Source organism: Microtus pennsylvanicus, chromosome 12 (genome assembly GCF_037038515.1).
Source record: "Microtus pennsylvanicus isolate mMicPen1 chromosome 12, mMicPen1.hap1, whole genome shotgun sequence".
NCBI lineage: Eukaryota > Metazoa > Chordata > Mammalia > Rodentia > Cricetidae > Microtus > Microtus pennsylvanicus.
The window spans coordinates 31,236,937-31,250,485 of NC_134590.1; the positions used below are offsets into that span (position 1 = coordinate 31,236,937).

A 13,549-nucleotide genomic window follows, 5' to 3' on the forward strand; every position below is an offset into this window, starting at 1 on the left:
CTTCTGTTCACATTCCTTTAAAAAATATTATAAATTAGCTTACAAATTATTGGGTTTCATGGATCTTCTTTGTACATCCTTAGTTTTGGTTAGTCTGTCATCTATACCTCTCCGCAAGTCTTTGTTTTAGTTACTGGTCTATTCCTGTGAAGAGACACCGTGACTAATGTAATTTTTGTGAATGGAAACATTTAGTTGGGGGGTTGCTTAGAATTTCAGAGGATTACTCTATGCTTATCATGCCAGGGAGCAGACAGGTATGGTACTGGAGCAGTAGCTGAGGGCTTTACATACTGATTAACAGGCATCAGACTCTCTCTCTCTCTCTCTCTCTCTCTCTCTCTCTCTCTCTCTCACACACACACACACACACACACACACACACACACACTGTCTGTCTGTCTGTCTCTCTGTCTCTCACACACACACAAACATACAGAGATGGGGAGACAGTCAGACAGAGATTCGGACTAACATGGCTCTTGAAGCCATGCCCATTGTTTTTCAAACAAAGCCACACTTGCTAATCCTTTCTAAAAGTCCAACTGAGAAGGAAACATTCAAATCTATGAGCCTATGGGCCATTCTTATTCAAGCCACTACAATTCCCCATTCCCACTTAATCCTTTATTGTCCCTGTGTAACCTTATATTACATGTTTTCTGTTATCCTCTCTTGCTGTATTTTTACTTGAATTACAAGATCATAGGTTCCCAATATGCTGTTCATGCATGCTTCGTTTTAGTTAAGTCTTCCCATGGGGCCATATTGCCTACAATCCCCATTACTCCATTAAGTACTTCAGTGTTTCTGCCCCAAGCATTCACCTTCTCTATTTTCAATTCAAATGTATTCTGAAACACCCTTCTCTAAATGCACCTCCTCCACCAAAGCCCTCTTCATGTTTCCTAGTCTCCACATATGATGCATGTTACACATAGAGAGAAAAATAATTGAGGAATAATATGCAAAAATTTTCAGTAGGGACCTATGTGGCTTCAATGTATAACACCTTTACCTCCATCATCTGCCTGCAAATTTCATCATTCTGCTTTCTTTATAATTAATATTCCATTGCATATATGTATGTACCACATTATTCACATTTCATGTGGCAGTTGACAGATATAAGGGTTAATTCCGTTTTCTAGCCACTGTGAATAAAGTAGCAATCCATATGACTGTGCAAGCTATCTTTATTGCAAGCTATAAAGTGGTTTCATATGCGTATGTGTAAGAGTGATTTAAACTTGGACATCTGTAGATCTCTTTTTAACATTTGGAGAGGCCTGCCTCCTGGTTTTCTGAGTTGCTAAACTAGTTTATGCTCTCATTAATAATATGTGATGCTGACAAACAAAACCCAAGATTATATGAGCGGACCATTCATCAAGACCAAGAGCTTCATTCTAGAGATGCAGGCATGGTTCAACAAGTGTAAATGCTTTTGGCAAAATTACTTCAACATTTCTAAATGACAAAAGTTACAGAGATCTAAGATTGGGGGAGCATGCCTCAACATAATAAAGGTGTGTATAGTAAAAATAAATAGCTAATATTCTCTTAAAGGAAGAAAATCTCATAGCATTTCTACTAAGATCAGAGAAAAGACATGTGTTCTCATCATTTGTATTCAATTAGTACAAGATTCTCTAATGCTACATTCTTTGTCAAAAGTGTAATAGTATCTAAACCTATTTAAGATATATTTTTGAATCTGGTTATGGTTTTTTACACCTGCTATCCCAGCAGTTGAAAGGTAGAGGTAGGGAGACTGTCTTGCACGATGAGCTATAAATTAAGACGTTGCATTAGTACAACAAAATAAAATATTAATTGATTTCTTTTTCACAAGTATCTGTGGATTTGCAAGAATGAGTGGCACACATAATTAATTCACTTTTAGAGAGTAAGATCTCTTTTAAGGCTATAGCCTACCAAGAGTAGAAAGTCGTAGCTCTTACACTTTCTCTAGTTTCTGTACAATTATATACTTTTAATCCACACCCAATCACAATGACTAACTTACATATTGTATCAAATTATATGTTAAAATTGATTATAATAACTCGAATATATGTAACAATTAAATGATTGACTGTAATTTAAGTTTATAATAGCATTATAGCAACCTGAATGCAATATCTAACATTCATTGAGGGTTCCAGACAGATCTGAGCATTTCACATGCTTTCATTTGTGCTCAAAGAAACCCAACAAATGCAAGTTCATCGACTTTCACAAGGCAGCTTTGTCAGTGATAGATCCAAGATTCATGCTCAGGTCTCTTTGTAAGCCGAGAGCTCCATTTTTTTAAAGCCTTCATTTTAACATTTTATTCTGTTCCAAACACTTAGAAAAGTAGACTTTTATTTCACCAATATTGACAATGTGACAGTATGCTACAGATTTCAGTAAATACATTCAGAACAAATACTCAAATAAAGACAGTGCAAGACATCCATCCTTGACAAACAGCTTGTAAGGCTGCTATAATATGTTTACCATGAGACTCAAGTGATCAAATTTCTTTAAGTTTAGGGACTGAATGGCTTTGTTCTATTTTTTCTTTTTATGATTTTTATTTTAGAAATGTGAATATATCTTAATTCTTTATTTTTCATAATATATTTTAAGAGTTAAGGCTAGTAAACTTTGTATTTAGGTCCAATGATGTTCAATGTCAAAGAAGACATTGCTAGATGTAAAGATCTGAGAATTTGCTTCAAACCACAATTCTGTTACTGTTACAAATTCACAATACTTTGTTCATAAAGATCATGTTTATGACTTTATGAACAAAGTACAAAAGAATAATGATTTCCACTTGAATAATCGGTACTAGACTTATTAGATTTAAAATAAATTTTATTATCATGTGAATACAGATGATGTGGAGTGTGTTCTTACACGTACCAGAGCAAACATGAGGGGGTCAGATGAAAACACAGCAGGATAGATTTCCTAATTACATCTTTATGTGGATTCCAGAAATCAAACTCATATTTTCATGTCAACAAGGTAAGGATTTCACCCACTGAGTCATTTTGGGTGCTTGTGCACTGATAAATTTTAAAGAAAGAAACTGAACGTTCTTACTATTTTTTTCCTCACCCAAACTAAACCTCTTCTCTGTTTTCCATTTCATTCTTTCGTCCTCATTTTAAAATGTAAATGCCCACACTTGTGTGTAACAATTGTATTTTTTTATTTAATTCTTATAACTTTTGTTAGAGATTCCAAGAATAAAAACAAATGACATTAACACACATGTAATATGTAATGCTATATGAGTTTTATAGTTTCTTTTATACAGATATGTAACCGAGATGGATTACTAACTGAAACACACCTTATGGGTGATTGAACAGCTAGCTACCCAGTGCAACCTCAAGTCATAAACTATAGAGCACAGCTCCAAGTGTCATGTTGACTCAGGGGAGCTGAAGCATAAAAATGGAAACTTAAAATTATGGTGTTTTTAAACATTAATTTATCAAAATATATTAAGAACTACCCAAAGTCTCGACATAATTTTACTACAGTTATTCAAGAAAAGAATCATGCCTAGTCTGTTAAATTTAGCAACAGTCTCAGCAAATTAAATACTAAAAATGGAAAAGAAACGACAACGAGATGACAGTATTGACGTATTAAATGGCAAATAGCAATAGTTCACAGTTGACATATTAATTGACTGGAGAGCATAAAAATATTTCATAGACATTCAGTACAAACTTTATGTGTCTTTCATGCTTCCTGAGATACATATTTCATTAGCTCTTACAACATTAAATGACAATTTGAAAAATTGGGACCAGCAATCAAATTTGTATACCTGCTTGGTTTGTTTTCAGCCATCATGGCCTTGCTAATCTAATGCACTGATATAGAGGATAGACAGCTCTGTCCATTTTGGCTCACTTTTTCCATAAAACATATTGTGGAATCTACATTTTCCATTTTTTCCAACCCAGACACACCTTCTGCAGCATGTATGCTTACACTGATTCTCATATTTCAGATTACAACTATCCTTTCTCTCTTTCTCCTTCCATATGGGAGCATTCATTAAGAAGCTAGAAAATCTGAATCGTCTGGAGTCCATAATTTTCCCTCTCTATTGTTTATGATAGGAAATATAGAGTGCCTTGAATATGGATATGAATATATATGTATGTATTCATATATATAATCACATTAATATATATTCATATATTAAGAGATGACATCTAGTAAAATATGTTAAATAATGATATGCATTTAATAAAGATATCTTATACTTTTCACATTAAATATTTGATTCTATCTTCCTTTCCCTCTTCCCTCCTCTCTCTTTTTTTATTCCTTTAATCTTTCATTTCTTTCTCATTTCTGCTTTATCTGAATTATTATTTTTACTCTGCCTATACCTGTCTTCTAAAAAAAGTCCCATTCAATATGTGGGTTTTATCTCTTAATACACACACTATTAAATTATTTGCATGCGGTTAAAGAAAATAAAGGTTTAGAAGTTAGGTTAAGCGTACTGCACTGTGATTCAGACTCTTGTGAAAGGGGTAAGAACTGTAGACATGTAATGTCAGTAAACCACCATCACACCACCAATGATGAACATTTCATGTTGAAGCTTCAATATCCATAGGCTATAATAAATCTCATGAAACCATGAGATACCTACACTTTGGGACTGATTGCAGAATTGGACAGTACTGGATTAATTTTAGGCTCTCAAGATTTTTAAAGTGTAAAATTATGGGTATTTATTTTTTCACCAATGCAAAGACAATTTTTAGACAAAAGAAATTGAATGTGTACTCTGCTTCAGGAGTGTTTAGAGCTAGGAGTAGACAAGCTTGACAGACAAGAATGGTGTCCAGAATTATATCCTCAACAGTCATGTAAAGATTGGATGTAGAAATGCTCTCTGCAGGAAGTCTTACACATTTACCTACCTCAGACCCCAGTGCAAGATGCTGTTTAAAAAAGGAATGTAGAAACTTCATGTGTATTAGCACTCAAGACTGACCTCTCACTCCCTTATACACATAAATCAGCTTTTCAAAGAATGCAGAGTGTGATTTAGACGGTTAGGAGGATCATCTACATCCTATCTTCACTCAGCTTCAGTTTCAATTTTCTATAGCACATTTCCTTGAGCTATTATAATAGTCTCCAAAATTTTCACCTTTCCTCTTTTGCCAATTGAGGCTGTATATTATGCATGTCAATTCATTTCTTATTTATTTATTTATTAAAGATTTCTGCTTTCTCCCCGCCACTGCCTCCCATTTCCCTCCCCCTCCCCCAATCAACTCCCCTCCCTCATCAACCCCAAGAGCAGTCAGGGTTCTCTGCCCTGTGGGAAGTTAAGGACTTTCTGCACTCATGTACACTCATGTGTAAACACATGCACACATACACATAAAAAGCAGAAAATAATTTACAAACCCAAAGTGATTATATAGGCTATGAGAGAATTATCAATGAGAATGGTAGTTTCTAAAACATTTTTTTCAAATGCAAGGTATTTCACTAAAATGAATACCAATAAGATGAAGTCATTTTTAAAAGAGCAAAAGAGCTGCAATTTTCGAAACAGACAACCACCATAAATCTGGAACTACACTGGACATACCTAGCATCCAAGAATTGCAGAAGACACTGTGAAATATAGTCTATGTGGTAGAGAGTCTTAGACACATAGCATTGCAAAGAAGGTTATGGGAATGTGGGTCACAGGCCACTCAGAAAGTTTTCCTTTCATTTCAAGTGAGAAGAATTCATTTATAAAGCATTTACACTGAGTCTAAAGGAAATCTGGCAGAGAAAAAAATCAGAGGCAGTGTAGCCTGTTGAAGCAGTCATTTGGAAAATAAGCTGAAGTTTCAGAAGAATAAATTTGGGGGAACATTTAAAACCGAGAAAATCACAAGAACTGAGTTGAGGCTTGTAGATTGTGGGGAAGATAAACTTCTGCTCAATTGTATAGTTTCTAATATGGTAGCTATTATAAACTTTAGGTGGGTCCAAACTGATACAAACTGAACAAAATTCCAAATGTACCATCTATCTCCATAGCATTATTAGACAACGTGTCTAATAGTCACATGTGACTTCCATCCTGGGCATCTTAAATATGGGGTATTTTCGCAGTTCTGTTGGACACCTACTGGCTTACAGCATAGGAACTTTAGGGACAAAATCACCCATGTTGAAGACAGAGCAGTGTTGGTGGGCAGCTTGTGGATTTCTAATGTCATGTTAAGACTATAGCTTTTGTTTTTTTCACTCTGGTGTGTCAGAGAAACTTCTAAACAGAATGGCAAAGTTGCATCTATGTGCTGTCAAGATAACTGGAGGTTAGTACACAGTCTGTATTCTTAAGTTGCAGAAGGGGCGGGGGCGCTCAATTTGGAGACCACTGTAATAGCTTAAGAAGCAATGTATTACTGAAAATAAGAACCAGAGCCTCAAGGGAAGATAATGTGTGGAAGGGTCTCCCAACTCTTCAATTTACAGACTCCATTCTGTAAAAGGCTAACATCTTTTCCAGCTAGTACATGTCTACATGAATAAACATCCATCTACCCTTCAGAGGATGTAATGGAATAACAAACACCTGTATCAATCTGCAATTTCACAAATCATAAAAGATTTTTTTTCTTCTGAAATGGTGTTTGCCAAAGCTCCCAGGAGGTCTTTTGTGATATTGGTAATATGATAAATACAACAAAAAAGGTCTGCTTCATTAATTATCAAATGTCAGGTATGGTGGGATATTTTAGGCGACGGCAATCATTAGATGTCGATTGCAACGGCAGTCAGGTGACGTGCTTCTGTGTGCAACTGGGCCCTGCTCGCTGTTTGCTTTCCGTTCTGACATCATAATAGCATCCTTTCATGTTACTCTTCACAGACTCGATAAATGGATTGATCGCTGAATAAAACTCTCATTAAAAATCTAAATTTATATGAATAGTGGTACTTGAATGAATTTGAATCAAATGGAAAATGAATCATATAAACAAATAATGTTTATATGAGGAATGAAGGCACTGCCTATAACTCTTGGTCATAGATTTCAGAATTAAAATAATTTTTGTGGTTTTCATCTGATGGGTACTTTCATTTGTTTATAATATTTGTATAAATTATTTCAAAGCATCAATCATGGAAAAGGGAAAGTAATTATTTTATATGAAAGGTAATTTTTTGCCATTTTCTTCCCTTTTTATCGTGTATATATATATGAAATATTATATATAAAAATTATATATATCTTTTTTCACATAGGTTAAATTTAAATTCATGGTTATGAACAATTCTAGTGTCACTATTGTTTATTTTTACCTCTAAATTTTATCATGTTTTATAATATAAAATAATAAATAAGACCAGTTTATTGTCCATATTGTTAATTTTTATTGATGTCAGTTTTATTATTTTTCTCAAATATTTATTTTCTTTTCTTTGACTGTGTGTGGATATGTGTATATGAGTACAGGGGACCTTAGAGTTCAGAAGAGAACACTTAATCCTCTGGAACTATAATAACAGGCATTTGTGGACCATTCATAGGGAATGCTAGGACTCAAACTCAGCTCCTCTGAAAGAGCCATATGCCTATGTACTCTTAAATACTGAGGTGTTTTTAAGTCTTTTCTTGATTATTATTATTTATTATGAAAATATCTATTTTATCCTCTAAAAGTAGTCATTAATTCTTTTATTCTTGTTTGGAAATTTCATGTATGCTTGCTTATATTTTGATCAAGTAGATGCCCATTCCCTCATCTATAATTTTACCCTACACCTCCCAACAAGTTTCTCTTCTATTTCTGTGCGTTCTCCTTTCATACTCATTGAGTACACTTACTGCTACTGGTATGTGCATAGATGTAGGGCCGTTTACTAGACCACAAGCCTGAAGAAGACTAACTCTACTTCCTCTGCAGTTATTAATTGCCAACACCTCCTGAAATATGAATGGGACTTCAGGAAGCCCTTCTCAAGTTACCTTGGGACTGGCAGGCTTTATCTTGCTCAGGTCTTGTGCATTTGATCATTGGTACTATGAGTTACTGTCTGCAATAGCTCTGTCATTTTGGTGAAACTGTTTCACCATAGATGTTGACTGCCTCTGGCTCTTATAATGTTTCCTCTGCCTTTGACCATAATGACTCTTGAGTCTTGAATTTGGGGTGTGATGTCCCATTTCTATAGCTCTTATTTTCTGACCATTGAACTTTTGTCAGTCTTTGAAAAAAGAAGTTTAACTGATAAGGGTTGAGAGGCACACTAATCTACACATCTTGATTTCCTAGGCAACATACTGTCCAAATGTTCTTCTTTTTATCTCTTGCATCACAATATATTTTTAATTAGCTTACAAAATAGACTTTTACATTCTTTACACACCATACATTTTCTTTAACCCTTTCCCTCTCTTTTTCTCTCCACGTTCCCATCTCCTGCCCTAATTCCAGCATAAACCTTTATTTAGCTCCTGATACAGTCCAGACCCTCTATTTCATGTCATCTGTGTTCTATCATGCTTTCATAAATTTTACTTTGGTGGCAAGATCATTGTTCACATCCATATGTTTACATTACAAAATGTCTATAGTTCATGTTGTTAACCCTTTCCGTTACCCCTTGTTCCATAATCTCCATCATTTTATGACCAGCCTGGATCTATTTGCCTCTACTCCCCCTCCTCTCTACCTTCATTTTCATGTTACTCTCATTGGCCCCTCTCTCCTCACTGAATCCCCTTCCCTGGACCGTTTCTAGTTTCCTACCTTTCACATGAACTCCAGAACAGAAGGTAAGAAGTTAGAATCCTCCACTTAATTGAGATGCGGTCTCCCACTGAACCCACGGCTCACGGAGTAGGCTAGTAGAGGTAGCTGGCTTGCGCAGACTCTGTCTTTTGGCTCCTGAGCTCTGTTGTAATCAGCAGCCACCACACCTGCGAGTCATTTTATTTGGGTTCTGAGAATCTGTGCTTGACTGCACAGATTTGCAGAGCCAATGCTCTATCCGCTGATCCATTTTCCATGTGTTGCGTGTGCTTGATTATTAGTATTTATTTGTCTTTGTTTTCTACGATTTAAAAGCACAATAGCTTTGAATGAAAGTTCAAACTTTAAGAAATCCTTTATCTGTTTGACTTTTAAACATTGCCATAAAATATTTCATGGCTGTGAGATACAGCTTTTCAAATTTTAACATAAAGAAAAAAATTTGTAAACATCTATATTAGAAAGAATTAAACTCAGAGAAATGATTTTATAGTCTTGACTTCTAATAACTGCCAATTTGACAATGAAACAATGATTACAGTGAGATTTCCAATGCACAGCTTAGTTAAATGAAGACATTTGAGTGATTCATTTTTTTCTAGTATCTACTCTTGTTGTTAGCATTGTGAGTGTGTGTGCTTTGCCATGAATTTTGTAGTGTACTGTGACACGACGTTTTCAGAGAGCAATAGCAACAACAAAAGCAACGGCAGTAGTAAGTGCTGTCTACTTGCTATACACGCCCCATTTAATCATCAGTGTGGTCTGTCGTATTACAGTTGTCACCTTTGCATGACAGGCATCTCAGAGGCAGAGGAGCAGTCACATTTTCTGTTCAAGTTCACACAAGCCCTGTTTCATGCGAAACATCTCTCCCAAGTGTGTCTGACTCTAAAGTGCTTAGTTTAAGTTGCACAGTTTTCGAAGCTTGCCCATGCTATGAGATTTTTCAAATATTGTTTTTACTACAGTTGATTATTCAGATCCTGAGTCAGGATGGTTTCTCTGAAGGTAAAGATAGAAACTCCAATGACTGGCGATCTGAGTTCAGTATCCTGTCTTAAAATTGTTACATGTCCTGTAACAGATGAATGTTTGTTCTTACAGATGTACACAGAAATACATGTACAAAGACATATATTAAAATAAAAATTTTACTCAGAACCTATTGTGTGATTTTAGTTTGGTATTTATCTCAAATAATCCTGGTAAAATAGGAATTATAGTTATCATCAAACTGAGCTTGATTTTTCTATAATATGCTACAAATTTACATAGGCGCTCATATGCTACACACGGGGAGAATTGTTGCACTGTTCAAATGAGCCTAGTTTTTCACATCTATTGGTCTTGAAACTGTGTTTTTAAATTTTTATAAAATGGCTCTTTGCACTCACTCACTCCTATATATGCCATATTTTCTCTGTCCTTTCTGGCATTTCCAACTCTTTTCAACATCAGACTATCTCTTTCCATTATTTATTCTCATTATAACTAAGTGAATTATATAACTTTCAATATAAAATCATTTGTGACATTATGATTGTAAGTGTTCAAAACCATAAAAATATAAAGTTTATTATCATTTCATGCTTAGATTTATGGTTGACAATATCTTCATAGATTAACTTTGTAGAGGCATATGAGTTTTATTTCTAAAGTTATTTTTTTCTTTACATACATTTTGGAAGAGAAGAAAAGTTAATTATGCCAGTAATTTAAATCTCAAAATACATTACAGTTGAAAATAATCAATATTTGGAAATCAAACTATTTTTTAATTGACTTTCATTTTTTTAGTGCCTCACTGGCAGAAATATATTTATTTTCTTTGATCCTGTTTTTGGTCTCAACATCTCATTTATCATTTTCTCAGGTATCCCCAGCTCTCCATGCTGGATCCACTCTGATTCCCATGAATAACATTTCTCTGCCTCAAGGAGAAGATGATTATGGCTACCAATGTTTGGAGGGCAAAGATTGTGCTAGCTTTTTCTGCTGCTTCGAAGATTGCAGGACAGGGTCCTGGAGGGAAGGACGGATACACATACGCATAGCCAAAATCGATTCCTACTCAAGAATCTTTTTCCCGACAGCTTTTGCCTTGTTCAATCTGGTTTATTGGGTTGCATACCTTTACTTGTAAATTCCACTAATAGATAAAAATCATAAATGTATGGCTTAGACCAATAGACTCAGTTATATTCTAGTAACATGAAGTTTAAATTTAAAATAAAAGAGTCAATTGGTAAAAATCTGAATCATACTGTTAAAAGACTAGGGCTTTCATACACGAGTAAGGCAGAAATATTCAGGTTAATTTATCTAAATGGACATGAAAACTGATTGTCAAGTATAACACACTGAAATTATAATGTATATTTTTACTTTACTTTTCTTTATTTTGCTTGTATTTTATTAATATTGGAACTTAATACTTCTGTGAGACATATTTTGAATATGAAATAATTTTAATACATATTTTATTTAAATATAACTATTGCTTATAATGAAAGATTAATGCCTAGTATTAAAGTACTCTTTGCCTAGATTAGTCATTAATTTGATTTTATTTCTTGTTTTTACTTGCCCTGTTTGGGATATAGATTGTTTAAAACAAAGCCATGATTTTCTTGGATTTATTTCCATGATACATTACTCTTGAGAAGAAAATAATATGTGTATTAATGCCTTTTTAAATAATTTCCCTTTGTGAGCTGTTAATTTGTAATTGTACATGTTTATGGATTTACAGAATAAACAGTGCTGTTGTGTCTTATGTTGGATATGTGAAACCATTAAATCAAGCTACTTGGCAACTACAATTTCTAAAATGGCCAATTTTATCTGTAATCCACTTGCTTTCCTGCTCAAGTGTTAAACAAAATCAAGCCACATTTAATTTGAAGATTTTCAAAGTTGGATAGAAAATACTAAAGCCATTTTTTTTTTACTTTGTTTGTACTGCAAGGTGAGAAAAATATCAAAGTTATTTTCTGCCTTGTACGATTGATAAGGTATAAAGAGGTTAAAAATGTACCAACAAAAACTCAAGTGGGAAATGTTCCTTTTTCTCATTATGCACTACAAAAAAGAGTTCAAAGGAGCATTACGTCAAAGTGTTTGATTTAACTCTGCTTAAAGAGCCTTCTAGCAATCTAAGCTTCAGGTTGTCTTTGAAGATAGACTTAAATATATTCCATTGACATTTTATAAGGCAGATATATTTGGGAAACCTTGTCAGAATGTTTTATATACCCACTGAAATTTGAGGTGAGCTTTACAATGTAGTATAATCACTGAGTTCTCTCTTTTAGACATGTGGGAAGCCGCAAAATTCACCTTACAAGTGGACTTTGTGAGAGGTATCTGTAATGGACTTGAGTAAGGACATCTCAAAATCCCTCCAGTGAGGAGAACAAAGACTGTAGAGAGACTCCTTGTAAGGAAAGTCAATGCTACATCTGGGAGCAGAGGCTTCAGCTTAGATATAAACAGTAGAAATCTTCGCTGTGGTTTTAGAGAGATGGCTCAGTATATAAGGGCATTTTATGCTTCTGCAGAGGACCCAGGTTCAGTGCCCAGCATCCAATGACAGTTTACAACATTCTGTAATGCTTCGAATTAGAAGTTCTCTTCTGGTGTGGCTGAGCCGCATGTACTTGGTGTACATAAAGACATGCAGGCAAATGTTCACACACAGTAGAAATAAATATGTAAATCTCAGAAATGAAGAAATGCTCAATGTTCACAGCAGCCATCACAATGAAAGGTTTCATATGGAAGGGCATGTTGAGTTTGGAGAGCAAGCTGCCATGGGCATGTTTGACACACATGTTTGTATTTCAATAATTGCTCCCTGTGGTGTGGCATTCTCTGGACGAATTTCGAATGTATTACAATGTGATTTTGCCAGCTAAGTAATCTTCCATCATTCTCAAAACCTCTAAAAAACACACAGGAGTTGAAGGACAATAAATATTAACTTTTTAAAAAAGTAAAATGCCAAATAAAGTTTTGGCTATATGTACACTAACTTTTAGATATTCCACTCATTTTTTGTTGACATTAAATATCCATATATGTTAGTAAGATGAACATTCACGTAAGAAAGAAATGAAATATGGAGTATCTGTTAAGACATAACATGCTTCAGTATACTTTTTGTCTATTTTCCATATTTGTATTATTGGCTTGCTCATCGTTAATGGTGTTTAATTTAGTGGCTCTTTGAATTGTATCTAAGCATGACTAATTGTTAAAATACTTTTAAATGCTTGATATAAATACCCTCGAGTTTTCATTGCTGTTTTATAAACTAGGCTATAATGTTGACAATATTTAGCAGTGAAAATAAAATTATTAAAAATATATGCTTTTACATATATTCCTTGTATATATGCATACACACATATATACATATATATGTATATGTGTGTATAAATCATCAAATAAGCACTTTGTTTCAAAGCCAATGGTATTATATTTAATTAGAAAGATTAGAAAAAGTGGCATGCAAGCCTAATTACATTGAAACCTAGAACCAAAAAAGTAAAATTTTATTTAGGTATTAATGACTCAGATGAAACTTATAGCTTATTTTTAAGGGAATAAAACCCAATTTTTGTTTTAGTCCATGTTTTCAAATTTAAAGTCAACTATGTTGAATTATTTAAATTAATATGACTTTTTTATCTAGATGATTTGAAATAATTAATTAGGTTTATGTGGAGATTTTTCCT

General features: G+C 34.1%; 1 protein-coding gene across 1 annotated transcript in view; it reads left to right on the top strand.

Moving 5' to 3' along the window:
- Gabrg1 (gamma-aminobutyric acid type A receptor subunit gamma1) overlaps positions 1-13,094 on the top strand; it is a 72,988-nt gene extending 59,894 nt beyond the window's left edge. Inside the window, exon 9 of the mRNA XM_075943179.1 lies at positions 10,684-13,094. Within this exon, the coding sequence (XP_075799294.1) occupies positions 10,684-10,953 (270 nt within the window). The 3' untranslated portion in view covers positions 10,954-13,094. The remainder of the gene's footprint in view (positions 1-10,683) is intronic.
- The last annotated feature ends 455 nt before the right edge of the window (positions 13,095-13,549 follow it).